We start from the raw sequence: 19,710 nt of genomic DNA, 5'->3' as shown, positions 1-19,710 counted from the left end.
CTGGCGGCAGGTGGCGGCGGGCAGGCACTGGGAGGGAGGAGGGAGAAGGAAGAAGGAGGTGGGGATTAGGGTTCAGGTGGGATCCAAAGGTTGCAGTTGATTTGCACGAATCTCAAACACTAGAAGATGATTAGAAAAAAATTTCCGGAAGATATATAGGTTCCAACTGTACCCATTGGTTGTTAAATGGGCCCTTCAGCCAGCCCAACCGCCAAACCAATGTCGGATAAGGAAAGCACCGTGCTGGGCAAGCCCATTGACACAAATAGCGGGCCCAGCACGGAATTTCGGGCCGGCGAAGCTCCCCGTGAGCCCAAATCAACAACCACCGGCTCCGTGAAAAGTTACAGCCACCCCAATGAGCTCATTTGCATCAGCCCACTGACCCAAAGAAGCTGCAGCCTGCCGGAGTATGGCAACTCATGCTATGCGGATTCTGCTATGCGAATGTGTACGTGTGTGTGCCGGAGTTGCCTTTTCCTGCCACAAGCTGGAGCTTTATGGAACCTGATTAGCAAGCCTGCACGAGCGACAAGCAGATCGATGGTAATTTTTTTTTTCAAACGAGTAGGCCAAAAAAAAAACACAACGAATCATCGACAGGATGAACGGCAATAAACAAACTGCAGTTCGGAATTCCCGGCACCACAAGGCAAGCATCCCAAACCCAAAAGAATCTCCGCCCATCCAGGTCCAGCAAACGAATTCCCAGCAGTATATTTTTGTATTTATTTATTTACTAAGTAGTAGTTGCAGTTCACTAAACCAGATTAGTGTAGAGATGATTATATTAGCTGAGTGGCAATTAAAAGTATGAGCGGCCGTATTATTACTAGTAGCGTGGCAGCTCCGTCAGCCTGTTCGGCTGGGAGATTCAGTCAGCTGTTCGGCTGGGAGATTCAGTCAGCCAGCAGTATTTTCCTCTCACGCCAAATCAGCCAGCCATCCTTCCAGTTCCATCCCCTTCCTTCCCTGCCCTTCTTCTTCCTCCCATCTCGCGAGGCTCGAGGAGGTGACGGCGGCGACGATGGTGGACGTCTCGCGCGTGCAGAAGGAGCTCACCGAGTGCAACCGCGACCGGGAGGTCTCGGGCGTCTCCATCGCGCTGCACGACGGCGCCAACATCTCCCACCTCACCGGCACCATCGCCGGGCCCGCCGACAGCCCCTACGAGGGCGGCACCTTCGTCATCGACATCCGCCTACCCGGTGAGCCACCCGTCCTCCTCCAATCCCCCCCACTCCGCGCCTGCCTTCCATCGGATCCCCCTCCCTCTCCACCCGTCGGCCTCGCCCTCGCGCCATTGGAATTGCAGATTCCACTCTCCCCGGGCGATTCGTGGGTGGGCGGATAGATTGCCGATTTGCCGCGACGCGCGATTGCCTCTCCTGTGGAGGGGGTTCAGGGTCGATTAGGGTTTGCTGCCTGCGAACTCTGCGCGCTCCTTCGCTGGCCCGGATTCCGGGTTAGGGTATGGGTGGGCAGACGTCGGTGACAAGCACCACAGCTTGTGGATTCACCTTCCGCTTCGCCGTGCAATGAACCACCGCATCAGAACAGCTAGGCAGATGTGTCTGTTCCAAGTTAACACATGTTAACACGCACCGCTTCAATGTGCATTTCAATTTTGTATTTGCTATGTTGTAACTATTCTGCGGTGTTGTGTTTGTGGTACTTCTGTTGCTTGTTCTTACTCCCAGAATTGAATGTCTTGTGTACTGTTGGGTGCCAATAACTAGAATTCAATAAAGAGGTATGAAAGCCTGACTGATTTCGATCTTTGGTTGGCAGGTGGATATCCCTTTGAACCTCCAAAGATGCAGTTCGTCACTAAAGTATGGTATGCAACCTTACTCCCAGTTGTTTGTATTGTGGACTTTGCATTCTCTTTACATAATGTTCCTACACATGTGTTGGGATATTTCCTCAGATCAGGAACAACAGGCAGTGGCAGATAATTCAAATCCATTTCTTCAGATTTTTAATTGAGTGATCATCATCATCCCATTTTGTTACTTGTGCCCCCTTATGCTTCTAAGTTCTGCTGCCCTCTCAATAGTTTTTTTTTTTAAGTAGAGCTCTGACTTCCGCAATCTATCTTAAAGGCATCCTAACATCAGCAGCCAAAACGGAGCAATTTGCTTGGACATTCTGAAAGATCAGTGGAGCCCAGCTCTTACTCTGAAGACTGCGTTGCTTTCTCTTCAAGCTCTGCTTTCTTCTCCTGCACCTGATGATCCTCAGGATGCTGTCGTTGCACAACAGGTCTGAAGTCTGAACTGATTGTTTCCTGTTTGGTTTAGTGCACTATATATTTTGTTTAACCAGTGAAGCTACAGTTGGTTGGGAGTTAAAATTAACGTAGCCTGCCCTTGGTGGATTTCTATGAACAGTGAGTCAGAATGACTGTTTATGCAGAAAACATGTTTATGTACTTGAATAGCATCATACAGTTTTGCAGCAAAGTAAGTATGGTGAGCTTTGTAGCATCCATCACATGAGAATGAGATTGCCGCCTGCAGCGCACAATTTTTTAGATTCTTTTTCTCCATGTAGCGTTAATGCAGATGCTAGGCAGCAAGATAGGGTGTAAGGTAGTTCTATTCAGTTTTCAGCAAGCTCATATGCATTTTGATGGTCAACACCGATCTATATTACGGAAAGCTTGGTGTAAGAAGTTGCTAATCAGCTGTTTGCGATGTAAATGCCACTACTGTGCTAGATTGTTTACTATTTGTGCATGTCCCGAACCGAACTGAGGGTAGCTAATTCGAAGGAAATACACCATGTCATACTTTTACTTTTAGTGAATATAAAAGATGGCGACTGTCCGGCAACACAGATAGGTGCTTTCGTTGGAGTGTGCCAGTGATATTTTGATGGTTACTTTGCTAGCCAGAATAGGCCAATAGGCTATTGGCTACAGGATTGTCCTTAGTAACTCCCTTCCGGACGTACTCCAGTGATGCAGAGTGTAAGCATAAGCTCAGAGAATTCACTGCGATAATGAATGGAACAGTAGGCCTATAAGGCTATAAAGCTGCAGATGAAATTATGAATCGTTATTACCGACCTTCTCCCATTAATTTCTTTGTGTTGACTCTTTTCTGCAGTACCTGCGTGATTATCCAACATTCGCTGCTACAGCTCGCTACTGGACAGAGGCCTTCGCAAAGAGCACGTCCACTGGCATGGAAGAGAAGGTAGTGACATTACCGTTCATCATATCATTGTGTATGTAAGACATGTACGTGTTGATGAGCAGTAGTGACCTTTTGTTTGTGCTGATGAGTGCAGGTGCAGAAGCTGGTTGAGATGGGCTTCCCAGAGGATCTGGTGAGAAGTACCCTGAAGAGTGTCGATGGTGATGAGAACATGGCTCTCGAAAAGCTCTGCTCTGGCTGAACCACCCTTATGGTGGATATATGAACTGTAAATTGCATCCTCATTGGTTATTATATTATATAAGAGAACAATGCCTGCTAATGCCCCTGCTCTGCCATTTCAGTGTGGCCATTTATGGAGACAATTTATATAGGGGATTGGACCATGGGGCTCGTGAAAACCGCCTTATGATAACTTCAGAGTTCGTTCATTTTCTTTTCTTGTCTCACATTTTGCATTTCCGTGCCTGGTAGCCCGAATTGTCAGTGCTGATGCTTTTCATTTCAGTTATATCATAAAACTGAGCGATTGGAATGTGATGGGTAATCTCTCAAATTTGCTTCTTATGTTATGTGTCTGAATGTGGTTGGTCATGTCTGCTACTACCCGTTGTCTGAAATGCTTATGTTCGCGTTGGTTGCTTGAGTGAGTCGGCCGTGGCGCGTTTCTTTTTTTGGACGCATCCTGTGCCTGGTTACTTGCGCGTCTGCTCAAATCTGAAAAGTGGGAGAGGAGATTGACCGCAACGTTGTGGGAAAGGGGGGGGGGGGGGGGGGGGGGGGGGGATCTCATGCTGCTGTTTCACGCAGGAAATGACTGGAACGGTATGCGTCGAAAGCTGATTCTTCTAGAAGAAAGGCATCAGGCAAGAGGTCAGGATTAAGACATGACGATATCATACTCATATCACGTTTGATTATTTCTTTTTCTTGTGACTTGTGGGTCACTAGGTTGTAAGTTATGCCGGGAGTCATGATTAACTAGGATTACCTGGCAATGATTGATGCATCATTATCACCGCTTAGGCGCCCTGTCTTACCGGTAACACTGGCAGTGACCAGTGATGGGTGTTGTCATTCTTAACCCCGCGCTTTACCAAATTGAGAGCGATTTACACACCTAAACTTTACTCGCCTTTCGGCCCTTGTGTATATTGAGGATGGAACAGCGTGTAGTTGAGCTATCAAAACTGAAACCTGATAAGTGTGAACTCTGAATAGTGTATGTTTATTGTTCTACAGATAAGGTGGCACAAGTATCGGGTAGCTACAGCCCAGATATGCCCTGTAGCTCTAGAAACAAAGTTTGGTGCTTTGTCTGGGCTGTTCTGTTTGGTCAAATACGTTGAGAGAAATCGAAGAGGTCCAACACTCAGTCGTATGTAAATGAGGGGACCGTTGACTTCGAACAAGTGTTGTACTCCTAGCTAAGCTAAATACATACCTCTCTGCCAGCCTCTAGGAGATGACAGACAGTAATCTATCACTGTTAGAGACAAAAAGAAAAGAAGAAGAAGAATCGCAGCCACGGTTTCACACAGAAAAATCTGGAGGAGTCATGTATCACAGGCCCGATTTGACACGGAAATCCTAAGGCTATCTCTCTCGCTCGAGTGCCAAGCGCTGAGTGGCAACTAAGATGACGAAAAGGAGCTGAAAATGGCCGTGCACTAGCGCAGCTTCCACATCTGTCTCCACCAAGCAAGCCATACCCCCAAACATCACACGCGTCGCCGTCGGCCATTGAAGACCGGCCGGCCGCCCGCTTGCTTGACCCCAAAAGCAAGGCATCATCAGTCGATCCGACGTGTGACGAGCAAGCATTATATATATAAATATAATATATATACTTATCCATGAATTGCTCGATCATATGTATACTATACTAATTGGCAACCTCCATCCTCCCATAGCCTATAGGGAGAGGAGCAACGAGCCAACGACCATGACTGAAGACGATGACATGGATGCTGACACTGATCACACCCAAGGGCCAAGGCAGAGGCACGCAGATCAGGATTTCAACGAGGGGTTGGTGCCCCGGCGAGACTTTTTGGGGGTGGTGCTGGCTGAGATGACCGGCCGGTGCCACTGCCGGCTGCCACCGGTGTTGGCAGCCGTGCGTGATGGTCTGATGGAGCTGGAACCGCCCAGTTGCATGGTGGTTATTACCGGTTAGGCCGGAGTCCTGTATGGCGACTTCACTTTACAGTCAAAGCTCCACACGTAATTTTTTTTCCTTTTTCAGAGACTGGTTGGTCCATCTGATCGTCTAAAAATTTGGCATGCACCGATGCATGGTCAGGGTGTCCGGGTGCAGCCCGCAACGTTGATCACGAGTTCCTTCTTGGATCCCACGTTCTTCAGGCAGCTAAAATTACAAGCTGCTCGTGTTCATGTGTTTTCAGAACAGGTTTACATTTCAGATGCAGTAGTAGTAGCATCTAGCACGCGTCTGTCTCCTCTGTATGGCCCATCCTACATGTTTACTTCATCAAGCTCCAAAGTCCAAACAGTAGGGCTAGCTACACGGTAAGGTGACCCGTCCCTTCTGACGCTAGTCATGCTGCTACAGCATAGTACTTGGCTTCGGGGCTTGCTTTCTCTAACTAGCAAAAAAGTCTATATCACCCCTAACCTATGGGGGTTGGAATACATAATCCCCCAATCTATGAAACGATCTATATCACCCCTTGAATTTTTTAAAATCGGTCAAATTACCCCTAAAGCAGTTTCGAAAAATCATAGTAAATTAAAAAAAATCATAAAATGAAAATTTCAATTGTGTTGGACTCCAAATGAGTAGATCTACACTATGAACATATAATATGTTATGCTTTAATATATTTTTTATAGCTATGAAGAAAAGTATAGATCTAAAGCTACAGCAAAAAAATATACTAAAACATACCATATTATATGTTCACTGTGTAGATCTACTCATTTGGAGTCTAACACAATTGGATTTTCCATTTTATGATTTTTTTGTGATTTACTATGATTTTTTAAAACTACTTTAGGGGTAATTTGACCGGTTTTGAAAAGTTCAGGGGGGGTAATATAGACCGTTTCATAGTTTGGGAGGTTATGTAGTCCACCCTCCATAGATGAGGAGGTGATGTAGACTTTTTCCAACTAAATAAAGCCATACATGCCGCTGCAGTTAGTATCCATGAACTCTCTCCGATTCTTAGGGCTTGTTTAGTTCGTAAAAAATTTGGGGGTTTGGTACTGTAGCACTTTTATTGTTATTTAATAATTAATATTTAATTATAAACTAATTAAATTTAAAAGATTCGTCTCGTTGTTTAAAATTAAACTGTATAATGAGTTATTTTTTTAACTGCATTTAATACTCCATGCATATGTCTCAATATTCGATGTGAAGGATATTGTAGAAAAAAAATTTAGTAACTAAACATGACCTAAGCGATCGGCGGGTAGCGGGTGAAGTCACACAAGCCGCCGGGAACATGGTCAAAGGCTCAACGCTGCTGCCAGGCATGCTGTGCCCTGAGCCCCTGAGTGAAGTCACTGCACACTACTCAGGGCTGGCTGAGTAAGACTGGAAGATGACTGCGAAGACTTTCAGCCAGGTCTGGGTGAAATGCTGTTGTTAAAGGAAACAATTTCTTTTTATGACGAATTGACTCGTCATACATGCGATCAAATAGGACAGAACAACCACGATTTGACAGCCTTCGTTAACACCGAGAGCAAAAGGAAAAACAAAAGATGTTTAAGGCTGTTTTGTCTTGCTCTCGGGGAGTAACTGCTGCTGCACTTGATGATCAGGGGGTCACAGTAGTCTCTGCTGTTGCCCCAGCGTCACTGCAGAATACAGGTACAGTTTAGTTGGGTGGAATGGACGTGGCAGATGTTGTAAGTAACGGTGCCGTGGAACGGATGCACAAGGATGGCAACTCCTCAACAAACCGATCCAGTGCCGATACGATCTACATCTACACCCAACTCTTCCCCTATTTTTCCCCCTCTCAGGGACAGTTTGATCGAGAGGCCATGGAGAATCTTGTATATGAATGTTCAACTGTTTTCAGGTAAGCTCTATATCTTCTAGACATGTACTCATCCACACAGGTAGATGGCAACTCGTGAACAACCGAACCCCCTGAACATGATCTACAGGCATCTAAACTATTTGCAGGTCAGGCATGCTCTGGAAAAAAGAAGAAACTATTTGCAGGCAAACTCTTCGGGCAGTGATCAGCGACGAACAATCTTCGATCGCCCGAATAGTATTGTTCAGTTGTTTCAACCAGATCAAAGGAGGCGGCGGCAGTTATGACCTACGAGGACTCCAGGTCTCCAGCACCAAATCTGATCGCTCGTGGAAGGATTCGGTGACCGGTTGGTGTGTGAGTGAGCCGAGCACTACCACTGATAGCCCAATAATGATCTCCATCTTGAATTGCTGCGCATACCAACAGCAACAGCTGCTGCTGATTGCTAGATGCTGGGTCGTTCGTCTTGCAGGGGTCGATGCGATGCAACTAACCCTGACCTAAAGTTTGGCCGCCCACTTCTTCACTAGGCTGGGCTGGCTACTACAATTCACTGTGATGTTACTGTCAAATCAGTCAGTCGAGCTGTGCTGCTCGAGCCATGGCTCTGCTGGGTGCTGGGGCTTGAGCAGGTAGCTGACACGGGGCGGAGGGGCAGGCCCCGAGATCTGTGATCCTGCGCCCGGACCCGTCAGGGATGAAGAGAAATCACGATCGATTGTGCAGGGAAACTGGGAAAAGTAGTAAAGAGAAGGCTGCAAAAGGAGGAAGGAGTTCTGAAAAGAGTAGAATTGCTCTGCTAATTTGATTTCGTTTCCTACTCTGATAGCTACTGTACGTGCATGCAGCGGGTCCATCGCACATGCATGGAAAACTGGGTTCAGGATCCAGAGATGTTTGGAAACTTGTTCGTATGGATTCTTCGAGTAGCTGGCTAATGAGGGGAGTATTTTTTTCTATATGACTTGTAAGTTGTAATAGCAAAAATTCGCAACCAACTTGCGTGTACCTGTACATGAGTGACTTAAAATAATTTTTAATTGTTTTGCAAAAGAATGGATTTTTTTGCGCTACAGTTTAGTAATAGGAACTGAAATATCTTTATTCCCGTGTAAAAGGAGCTTTTGAATTTTGACGTCACTTCCGTGTCAAATGTGAGCCCCTTGATTCCGGAGGAACCTTTTCTCGTCAAACAGATGGGCCCCCCTCATCTATCAACTCAAATCTTCAAGCCCTAGTTATTAGGGATACAAAAGGAAGCACGAGAAACATTGTTTGCAAAAAAAATTCACAAAAAATTGGTGAATTAGTGTGAGAGAAAAACACTGATATTGGTTGCCAGCAGAACAAATGCCCTCTCTGGACCTTGAAACCCGGTGACGACTGACGACCTCCTCGTTAAGCAAGCACGAGAAACATTGTTTGCAAAAAATAAAAATGTTTTCACATTTTATCCAAAGTGAGCCAGGTAGTCCAAAATGCCAACCAGTCCTCACAAAAGACCCGTCACGTAGCTCGAGTTGAGGCGGTCTCCCATTTCCCTCCCTCCTCAACTTCCCGCGTCCTCCCGTCGTTTCCTCGCAGCCGCCCCGCGCCGCCGCCGGCGACCACCCCCGCCGCACATGACGCGGCCCCGCCATGGGCTGCATCCTCGGTAAGCTCGCCACCGCGCCCGGCTCCTCCCTCTTCTTCCCCGCCGCCGCGGCCACCGCGGGAGGAGGGGACAAGGCAGCAGAGGTGCAGCTCCAGGCGCCGCAGCAGGAGCACATCGCGGCGGTGAGGAAGGACGCGTCTGGGTGGCCGCTCTGGCTCTCCGAGGCCGCCGGCGACGCGCTCCGCGGATGGGCGCCCCGCGGCGCCGACGCCTTCCACAAGCTCGAGAAGGTGAGGACGACGATCCTTTCCGCCGCGCGCGCCCGTGCTTGATCGGCAGTTAATTACCGGGAAAGTTTGGCCTTTTCATGGAAACAGGGGGGGTTGTTGGGGGAAAGATTTCAGCTTGCCTTTCTGATCCCTTGCTTCGATTTGTTTGTTCGTCCTTGTCGTACACGATCGTCGGTTGCGGAATTCGGCGAGTAATTTGAGCTCTTGCTTTTTCTGGTCATCGTAATTGAGTTGTTGGCGTATCACCTACTCAAGAGGAAAAGAAAAAGATCTTTCTGGCTTTCTTGTTCTGAATTGAAGAGAGCAATGGGTTCTTTTTTGTTCAATTATGAGTTGTATGCATCAAAGGGAGAAAATAAAGCAAATGGTGATCTCAACACATAAACAAGCTCCAAATTCCTAGAACCGGGTGCTTAAAAATAAGCAGAGATGAAAAAATCCCCATCTTTCCTGAGATTTAAAAACGCAACAGCTCCATCATTTACGTTCATACTTTATATGCTTGTCCGTGTCACAAGAATTCGTAAGGACAAATGGAAAAGTCAACTAGCAGTGTTCGTATTGATTGTGAGTGCCTGTAAATGCTATCCTCTCTGGTCTTTTCAAAGAAACGAGTTGTTGCAGATTTTTTTTCTAACTTATTTTAGAGCCGAGTCAATGAATCAGTAAACGAAAAGAAAGAATCAACTACTGTAAATTCCTTAGCTTGCCTCGTCCAATTGGAGCCTTTTCTTAAAAAAAAAAGTTGCGATCTTTTTTTGCTGTGGGCGCGCAGATAGGTTCAGGGACATACAGCAACGTGTACAAGGCGATCGACGTGGACAGCGGCCGTGTGGTGGCGCTGAAGAAGGTGCGGGTGGATGGCGTCGGGGAGGCCGAGAGCGCGCGGTTCATGGCGCGGGAGATCGCCCTGCTCCGCCGCCTCGGCGACCACCCCCACATCGTCCGCCTCCAGGGCCTCGTCACCTCCCGCCTCAACACTGCGCCGTCCCTCTACCTCGTCTTCGAGTACATGGAACATGACCTCACCGGCCTCACCGCCTGCGCAACTGCCTCCGGCCGCCGCCTCTCCTTGCCTCAGGTACGATCGCTTCTCCTGCTACATACTGCCCCCCTGAAGCAATGAAGTGTATGGGCACCGTTAGAGGCCAGCTATATTGATCTCTCTCGGTTCCTGGAAATTAGTTGTTCAGTAGTTTTCGGAGGCGAATCTGCGTGCGACAAGCAATACGAGTTTCAATCATTCTTGAGTTCTGATTCATGATGTGGAGAGTTTAACCAACCCTATTTTGGTTTCCTGGTAGTCTGTGATAGGGAACTTATCACTAAAAAGAAAAATTGGCATCATGCAGTTTGATTACTTAGGAATTAGGATTGCCAGAAGTCAGTACTACTATGCTTGTGAATTCAACTGCGGTAAATGGATGATCTCTAATAGAACACAGAGTTCTTTGCTAAAAACAAGTTGCATGTGTTGGAAAGAACTTGGAGTTACTATTTACTAATAACATAACGTGGGTCATACTAATGTCACACCTCTTTTCAAGGGAGCACAAAGGGAAACTAAGACATTTGTAGCGTTGTCAGCATATACTTGCCAGTCAAGTCCTCAATTTGGGAGACCGAATACTTCGTAATTGATGTAACTTCTTTCTTTGGTTCTAGAAGAAGCATCATTGACTGATTATTTGCAGTGGAATTTTGCTTTAGCTTTTTGCCAGAAGCAAACAAATCAGACCAGAACACTGCATTGATGTGGACCTGTAAACCTATTAGACTAAGCAGAGCATTTCCAAGGTCTGAACACATGAGTCCAATTGACAGAGACAGGCATTCCACGCTTTTTACACGCACACTGCTTCCCCAAAATCCCTTCAACGAACTACAAAGATCCCAGCTGTCAACTTTGGCTGCAGTTAACTGACTGGACATCATCTCTGAAACTCTATCCTGTAAAGCTCTGTATTGCCGTTTGGAATCCATGGAAATGGGTCAACCTGGTTCGGTAAAAATTGACTCACTGGCATTCATATAGTACTAGTCTATCAACCCGTGCTCCCGCACGGGCTAGTTAGAGATATCTAATAATTATCTATCTCACACTCTCTTTAACTAATTAAATATTCTAATCTAGTACTGCAAAGATACATATTTATCATTATGTAATTGTAATTTATGTTATAGGTTTAGTTACTAACATTTTTTTCTCACTTCACATCACACCTCCATATATGTTTGATATGTGTTTAATTGAACACTTTGTTTGATCTATGTGAACAACACAAAGATTGGTATTCTTATCTCTTCTCTTATACATGAATATATGGTGACAAACACATTATGGTTAGTATGCTTATATAAATAATAACATAAATAATATATTAATAATGATAGGAATAGTACTTTAGAATTTTATATTGATGCGCTTTAAAATTTTATTATAATAACATAATTTTGATTCAGATTTGGGTTCATTTTAACTTTTTATTATGTTATCATTGGATGATATACATAAGAATTTAGGGGGCTATTTGATATTATTTTATAATGGCAAAGATGGGTAATTTATTAAAAAAGATAACAAATCCAATGGCTATTATGATTAAAGTTGCCGAATTGATGGCCGGATGTTTCTGATTTTTGTGAGAATTTGTAGAATTTCTCTATTTTTTTAGACTGTCCACCTAGGATTCTAGGTGGCTTCACCTGGAGGCTTTAAAAGGAGCCTCCAATTAGTAATAGTAAGATAGTTAAAGGTTATCAATTACTTTCTTTTCTGAAAAGGAAGGCTCCAACTAGGAGATATTTTTCATCAATACAAGTTACTGACAAACGTATTCCTGACTTCATTATATGTCGTATTCATAAAGTCTAGCTCCTTGTTTGCAGGTCAAATGCTACATGAAACAATTACTTTCCGGGATTGAGCACTGTCATAACAATGGTGTTCTGCACCGTGACATCAAGAGCTCGAACCTACTTGTCAGCAGTGATGGGATTCTTAAGATAGCTGACTTTGGACTTGCCACCTCTTATGATCCTGATAACGTGCGGCCAATGACTAGCCAAGTGATCACGCTTTGGTATCGTCCACCTGAACTCTTGTTAGGAGCAACTCACTATGGTGTTAGTGTCGACCTTTGGAGTGTGGGTTGCATATTGGCAGAGCTGCTTCTTGGTCAGCCTATATTCCCCGGAAGAACGGAGGTACTTAGTTTGTCCTGTTGCAATGTTAATTTTGGATAGATAGTGCAGGATATCACTTGATTTAGCTATTAACTAGTGGTTTGTTTAGGTGGAACAATTGCACAAAATTTTCAAGTTGTGTGGTGCTCCATCAGAGGATTACTGGGAGAAGATGAAGTTTGCTCATCCTACGTTCAAGCCATATGAACGGTGTCTAGCTGAAAAATTCAAAGATGTGCCACCATCTACCTTATCGCTTCTCGAGACTCTCCTATCAATTGACCCAGATATGAGAGGCACCGCAACTGATGCTCTGAACAGTGAGGTTAATACTACCCTATCGACCCTCAAGCCATTTAAAATTAACTGCTACATGGAACAAATACAAAATGAGAAGAAATAAAGAAGATAAAAATGTGGCAGACAGCATGCAAAAGAATGGATTAGGGTTAGCTTTTGATTAATTTTGAGTAGGAACTCATGAGGTGATCCTTTGTTCAACTGTACTTATCAAGCTCTCGTTTTCTGTGGACACAGTTCTTCAGGACAGAACCGTATGCCTGTGAACCATCAAGCCTTCCGCGGTATCCACCATGTAAAGAAAGAGACGTGAAACTGAAGTACGAGAAGCACAAAAGGTTTGGCGCCGCTCATGGCAATTATTTCGTTTCTATATTTTGCTGGCAGAAAACTTAAACATTTGTATATTTTTCAGGAAGCCAAGGGTTAATGGGTCAGTAGAACGTCATAAAAACCAACACCGTGCTTCGCAAAATCCTGGGCGCAGAGTATTTACTCCAGATGTCAATAATAAGCCGCAAGCAAATCCAAAGGTGTGTTTGTTGCCCCCTTTTAACTTCCAATGCAAGAATCTTTTACTCAAACCTCGACACCATCATGCTTAAATTGCCACCAGTCCTGGGAATGTCGACGCCAAAAGGCATATTCAAGCAACTGTTTTGGCACAAAACAGCGAATAAATGATGAAGTATATTGATTTTATCTTCAGGTACCAAGATTGGTAACAAGCACGAGCACTACCAAACTTGAGAGATTTCCTCCACCTCATTTGGATGCGTCGATTGGTTATAGCATAGATTCATCAGCTGATGGAACCACTGAAGAATTCTTCACATCTTCAGTTGTTGAGCTAAAGAAAATGCCAAGCCTATTATTCGGTCACATGAAGTCTTACCTGAATAGCCCGAAGAAGGGCGTGCAGAAGGCCAAGCCAAGCCTCAATATGGCACCTTCCGCTGTTCTCATCGGTGCATTCCGGCCTTACTCGCTTGGCCATCCAATGGAAGTGAGAAGAAAGAATAGGGAGCAATTCAGAGGCAAAGGGAGAAATGTAGTAGGCCCGGTCAAATGACATTGTAACCATAGTCCCCCTTTTCTGGTCCTTTTTTATAGATGCTAGTCAGCAGCCAGTGATTTTCAACCACAGTGGATCGGATAGGTTTACTTGTATAGTTCGAGAGTATTATAAATTAGAGCTGTGTATAATATAATGCATTTGGTTTGCATAATGGATCGCAAAATTTCATCAGCAACTAGAGTAAGATCTGAGAACATCCCCACCCATTTTTGTAGCTTGAATCACTGCACTGGAATTAGAGGGGGGGGGGAAAGGAGGGGGTCAAGGGGATGCTTAATGTCGTTGCTGAATAATCTCACACCATTGTTACAGCTACACAACCGTCTAAACTTGGGCGAACAGCTTCCAGATTTGCTCTCTTTTCCAAACGCTAATTTGTGTTTTTTTCCTCTATGGCAACAGTAGCAGCCCAGTGCTCATGCTCCTTACATCATTTACGGAATCAGATTCTCAAATACAGGGTTAGTAGCTTAATTTCAAGCACTAACCAAGAAGAATAGAAGATTAGGAAGAAAACAGCAAATGATGCAAAGCTAGCACCGTGAACAGACGACTGAATCAGCCATGTTTTTTTACAAGCTGAGACGTAGAGAATGAAGATCACATACAGCGCTGCGTGATCAGAGATGAGATCATACAGCTGCAGCGGCAGCAGGGGGAGGATCATGTGATGATTCTGCAGGAGGCGGTGGCGAAGGTTTGCTGGTGTGGCGGCTGAACAAGTTGCACCAAGCCGTGGTGACCATCGACATGCCTCTGAACCTAAGCCACCTGGCTCCCTCTTTATGCTCGGACACCTGCAGGGTTAATTTGTGCATCAGCAGTTAGGAGATGATCCACAAGCATGTGCTGATGTGCATACGCAATTCATAATTTGCTAGTACCTGGCTGGAGTCGTGGGCAATGGTCACGGCGACCTCGTCCCTATTGCTCGCCTGGCGCGTCGTCGCTGCAGAGGAGGAGAAGGATTGATGAACCACCAAGTGTCAGCACCAATGGCAGGCAGCTCAAGAAACGACCAAGGAAGGAAGGAAGGGCGTCAAGTTGAATGAAGCACCTCTGTCTCTGTCGATGATGAGGGAGCAGTCGCTGCTGTCGGCGTCGGCCACGATCCTGTCGACGGCCGCCGTCTTCTGGCAGTAGTACCTGAAGCTGGGCGAGCCCGGCGCCGGCCGCAACGCCGCGGAGGGGGAGCCTTCCTCGTGCTGCCCCTTGGGGTCGGGCGCCACCTTGCTGCTGCCTCGCCTCCTCCCTGCGGACGCGGAGGAGGGCTCCGCCTCCTGCCCTTGCTGCCCCTGCGCCAGCAGACCCGTGGTGGACGCCTCACTGGGCCCCAGCGCCCTCGCCCGCGCCCACCCCCGCCGCCGCGGCCCGGCCCCGTCGCCGGTCGACGCCCCGCACCCCATCGCGGCCCGCGAAGGGGAGGCCCGTGAGCGGGAGGCGGGTCCGGGAGCCAGAGCGCTGGATGATCGGGAGCGATGATCTCGTGCGCTGCGCCGCGCCGCGCGGGCGGCGGCCTTAGTAAGGAGACGCGCCCGGGGGCGGTTCAGGCCGTTGCTGCCGGCGAGCGGCGGCGCGGGTTCCTCGGGGCGGACCCCACCTGGCAGAAGAAGAGGGCTCCGGGATGGGCTTTGTTGGGCCTGATGGGCTGTTATGTGATGAAGGTGCCCAACTTTTCGTCAGAAAAAAAATAACAGCCCGGCTTCAAATGGTGTGCCCTGGCTCAAACAAAAAAAAAAATTCAAATGGTGGTCTCTAGGAGAAAAGCTTCTCAACCAGCATGTTTTTTTTTTACATTTCTAAACATGGGCTAGTAGAACAACGTGCTTGTATTGTATTTGTATGGCTCAATACTTTCACATCTTCAATTCAATAGTATTTCAGTTAGGCGTATTTGATTTCCTTGAAACATTTTTGAGCTACGTGCAGGCAGCCCAACTGCTCCAGGCGATTTATGCAGCTCCATGTGAATGGAACCTACCGCTTGTTGAATGCAGCGTCGTTCGTCACAGGACCTAGGGTTTGGTGCCGAGCTAGGACTAGGGATTTTTTTACCGACCGCCGGGACCGAACCGCCGGCCACCGGTTCCGGTTTACCGGACCGGTTGGACCGGTTACCGGTAAAAACCGGCCAAACTCAAATTTGAATTCAAAACCCACAGTTATACCGGTTTCGAACATCTAACCGGCCGGTTAGACCGGTTTACCGGTCCGGTTTGACCGGTTACCGGTCGGTTTGACCGGTAACCGGTCGGTTTAGGTTAAATTCAATTTTTTTTTCTTTTTTAGTTTAAATTCAAATGCCCGCAAAGTATACTAAATGAATGTTTGTATAATATGTTTTAGCCTAAATGAACCCTCCAACTCTCTTTTGTACTACTTTTACATTGTATTTGTATACTTTTGTATGCATGTTTTTTTTGTTTAACTTCAAATGCTCGCAAAGTATACTAAATGAACGAATATTTGAAAAAATTTGACACCATTAGATTCGTCGCAACTTGAAGTATTTTTAAGAATTTTTTGGAATTTTTCCATATTTTGAAATTCAAATTTAAAATTTGAATTTGGGCCGGTTTGAAACCGGCCGGAACCGGAACCGGTCCGGGCCGGTTAGACCGGTAACCGCGGTTACCGGACCGGTTCCGGCCGGTTTTTTTAACCCTGGCTAGGACTAGCACGTGAAAAAGTGACCGGGGATCTTGGAAAAACAGGACTTCTGTTGCAAGTTAGTATTGTTCTTCAGACAAAAGTTTCTTCATCAGAAGATGGTGCATTCCTTTCCTTCTTCAGATACACTATAGCCGTTAGGTTACACTTAAACACTGCTGCGGGCTGCAGTGAACAGAAACCTGAACCTGAACGTTATCTTCTGCAATTTATTCAGCCATGCTGGTATACAAGACAGACCGCGTTTCGTGCATACTAAACCAGGGGCGCGGCCCATGTTTGTGCTAGCCACTGGTAATTCTTGGATGGGAGGAGCGAGCTTTAGAATTTGATGAACAAACTATTATATAAATCAACGAATGAAGACAAGGAAACCAAAGCAGATTTCTGGCAAGAGCATAAGTATAAATATGTTTGATGATTTTGTCCTCGAGAAAATATATGCATTTTATTTGCCACTGCATATACCATAGTTCTGAGCAAACTTTTGTACTAGTATACGTCGAGCTCCCTGCAAACAATCTAGATAAAAAATATGAGGGAAAATAATACCTTAATTACTTTCGGAATCTCATCTCATACTATTGCTTTTTCCAGTTGCAAGCTCAAAATAACATGAGATAGCTATTGAGTGTTTGTATATAGTACAATTTTCAAACATTGAGTGTTATGCGTCATTGATGTTCTTTTCTATCTTATTATCAAATTATACTCCTTCCGTTCTAAAATGTATGTTGCTTTGACTTTTCTAGATTCATATATTTTACTATGTACCTATACATATGTTATATCTAAATGCATAGCAAACACTATCAATTAAAAAAATCAAAACAACCTATGTTTTGAAATTGGTAGTAGTTATGAAAAAGGGAAGACAGGGAAGACGGACTGAACCATATAGAAGATCTTACACGGAGTGCTAATTGTGGATACAAAAAGATGTATTGATATTTGATAGAAATCAGTTACGGAGACACACTCACCACCCACGGGTGGTCCGGCGGCGAGGCAAAGGGAAGCGAGCACTCCAGGGCAGGCGCGGGGAGCGTGGTGAAGGCCGTGGAGTGGCGCACTGTCCCGGTTGTCTTGCTCGGAGCAAGTTGCTCCTCGTTGCGCCCCCACTGCACAGCTAAGCACAACCGCAAAGCAGAGAGCTGGCGATGGCCGTTTTCTTCTCCATATATCCAGAGGCAAGGACGAGACAAAAGCTATCAATAAGGATTAAGCAAATAAGCACGAAAGAGCATGGTTGCTAAGGAAGATAGACCTTAATTTTTTATCATTTCTATTTAGGCTAACGTCCTACAGTCAACACTGCTCTGATACCACTTCTGTCACACCCAGTTTATGAAGGCAAACCGAATGCATCTCATATATGCGCCAGGATCAGTTTACACACATATGATTGACCATAAAGTGAATATCACAACGAGTGCAAACGTAAAGAGAGTATTAAAGACTTTATTACAAAACTGAATGCCTTAAGCGAATAAGTAAACGTCTATAGAGTAGCAACAGAATCTTCTTCAGCACAGGAAGATGACTGGGAGACATACGCATAGAAATCCTCGAAGTCTTCTGGATACTCCGGACAGTTGTTATTATGGTCTGAGCAGCAAGTATGCAAGGGTGATAACACTTATGGTTGGTACTCAACAAGTGGTAGGGAAACAACTATAATACATGCAAGGCTAATTCAAGGAATAGCTGACACAGCTAACTGCACTCAGCACTTTTAGTTGATCAAATTTTATTAGCAAGCATTAACTAGATATAAGTATATACCATTAAACCCATAAGATAAGCATATATGAAGATAAGCAACATAACCATAAGCAAAAGCTTCGATTTAGAACAACTTCAAGTTCAATTATCATGTGAGGGTCCAAGCCGCTTTTGACCATGAGCACGGCTGATATATCAGTTTTACACTCTGCAGAGGTTGTACACTTTCACCACAATTCGCGTAAAAGCTCCGAAGAACTTTAAACCCAACCATGCAAGTGCGGGCCAAGCACCATATCATACTTTCTTAGGTATGACTGCATAGGGACGCTACGAGGCCTTTACAAAGATTCCCTAACCCATGACAATCCTCTAAGGTTTCAAGTCAAAGTGGTCATAACACTGTCCTAATGAGGTGGTACATTGCCAAAGGACCATTAAACAATACCAATTGCCCCAAGAGGACCGAGCTATACCCCATCGATGCATCCCTTCTTGCCCTTTCGGTAAGATTATCACAAGCTAGAGTTTCCAATTATTCAGCCAAGACCAGAGCCATATGGTATTGTGGTTGCACTATTTTCTTGGGTGGTCCTCCATATTCCAATTAACACATATGATCTTGATTAACAACATTAAGCCATCATGAACATGAAGTAAACAAGTATAACATTTGTATTAACATTATCCACCCATAACCAAGGTAAACCGACTAGCATAGCTACCCAACATGAAAATAAACCCAAGTTGATCAAGGAATAAGGTAAATAATACTAGGCGTGTCCTTAACTCGGTTCCCATCATATTATAGACACATGCATGTACATAAAAGTAAATGTGATAGACTTGGTGATTTCATGGGTCAAAAACATGATCAAGGGTCCACTTGCCTTCCTCAAACTGCTGCTGGTCCGATCCTCTGAAGTCTTGATCTTGCTGCTGCTCCTCGAACTACGGATCGTCTATCGCATCGCACACGCACATACAAGCAAACAATTGCAAAAGATAAGAAATAGTACACCAAACAATATGAACTGAACAAAACAAGATTACTAAACTATTCTACTCGTTGCAACGATCGTGTGAGCGCAAGAATCGTCGAAAACGGATCTAAAACAAGAAAGTTATGGCTAAAACAAGATTCAAGGGCTAAAACATAATTAAACCTTATACTCAGGGGTTAGCTCAGAAAAACTAAGGACGGCGGGTTCTATTTCCGAAAAAAAACGAGGGGTTTATTTGCAAAAAGACACGGTTGACCGGTATGACCAGATCTGGGCCGTTGATTTGAAATCGGGTGGCTCTGGGTTGACTAAGATGGGATCTAATCTGGACCCTTGGATCGAGATCGGATGGCTTGGGCGGGTTGGGGCGAGCGGCGGTGGCGTTGAACGGCCGGCGGCGGGCTGAGATGGTGGCGCATGACGGCGCTCCGCCGGACTTGGCCGGATCGGCCGTCCGGGGCTCTGTTTGGCTCGGGTCTTGGACGGGGAGCACGCACGCAATGCGGCGAACCCGTTGGCGGGGCTTGTGCGGGGTAGAGGCGAGCGGAGCGGGCTTGCGGCGGCGCATGGCGGAGCGGCGGCGCCGGCGAGCTAATGCGGGCGAAGCAGAGCGAGAAGGAGAAGTTAAAAGGAACTGGAGAGCTCCCTCACCTCGACGCGAAGCTTCGGGGCGGCGA

General features: G+C 45.7%; 3 protein-coding genes across 4 annotated transcripts; 2 read left to right on the top strand and 1 right to left on the bottom strand.

Annotated features, from left to right (window-relative positions):
- The first annotated feature begins 919 nt into the window (after positions 1-919).
- Positions 920-3,731, top strand: LOC120709130 (ubiquitin-conjugating enzyme E2 27-like). 2 transcript variants are annotated; one of them, XM_039994661.1, is made up of 6 exons: positions 920-1,208; positions 1,792-1,840; positions 2,106-2,265; positions 3,114-3,203; positions 3,298-3,432; positions 3,509-3,731. In XM_039994661.1, the coding sequence occupies exons 1-5, from the start codon at positions 1,028-1,030 to the stop codon at positions 3,403-3,405; spliced, it is 588 nt and encodes a 195-aa protein (XP_039850595.1). In that variant the 5' UTR covers positions 920-1,027; the 3' UTR covers positions 3,406-3,432; positions 3,509-3,731. The 2 variants fall into 2 exon arrangements, with proteins under 2 accessions (XP_039850595.1, XP_039850594.1); XM_039994660.1 differs by having other exon boundaries at positions 3,298-3,704.
- A 4,940-nt stretch (positions 3,732-8,671) lies between these two features.
- On the top strand, positions 8,672-13,830 carry LOC120709128 (probable serine/threonine-protein kinase At1g54610). The gene is made up of 7 exons (XM_039994657.1): positions 8,672-9,070; positions 9,846-10,151; positions 11,960-12,277; positions 12,366-12,581; positions 12,794-12,894; positions 12,972-13,089; positions 13,266-13,830. Exons 1-7 carry the CDS (start codon positions 8,825-8,827, stop codon positions 13,626-13,628), a joined length of 1,668 nt encoding a protein of 555 aa, XP_039850591.1. The 5' UTR covers positions 8,672-8,824; the 3' UTR covers positions 13,629-13,830.
- A 74-nt stretch (positions 13,831-13,904) lies between these two features.
- Positions 13,905-15,248, bottom strand: LOC120709129. Its single transcript, XM_039994659.1, has 3 exons — positions 14,692-15,248; positions 14,519-14,583; positions 13,905-14,431 (listed from the first exon to the last, which is right to left on the bottom strand). Exons 1-3 carry the CDS (start codon positions 15,038-15,040, stop codon positions 14,267-14,269), a joined length of 579 nt encoding a protein of 192 aa, XP_039850593.1. The 5' UTR covers positions 15,041-15,248; the 3' UTR covers positions 13,905-14,266.
- Positions 15,249-19,710: the final 4,462 nt, after the last annotated feature.

The sequence above is a fragment of the Panicum virgatum genome, chromosome 5K, assembly GCF_016808335.1.
Source record: "Panicum virgatum strain AP13 chromosome 5K, P.virgatum_v5, whole genome shotgun sequence".
In the NCBI taxonomy this organism is placed as follows: domain Eukaryota; kingdom Viridiplantae; phylum Streptophyta; class Magnoliopsida; order Poales; family Poaceae; genus Panicum; species Panicum virgatum.
The sequence above is the reverse complement of the archived record's forward strand: the minus strand, read 5'-3'. Positions and strand labels throughout refer to the sequence as shown.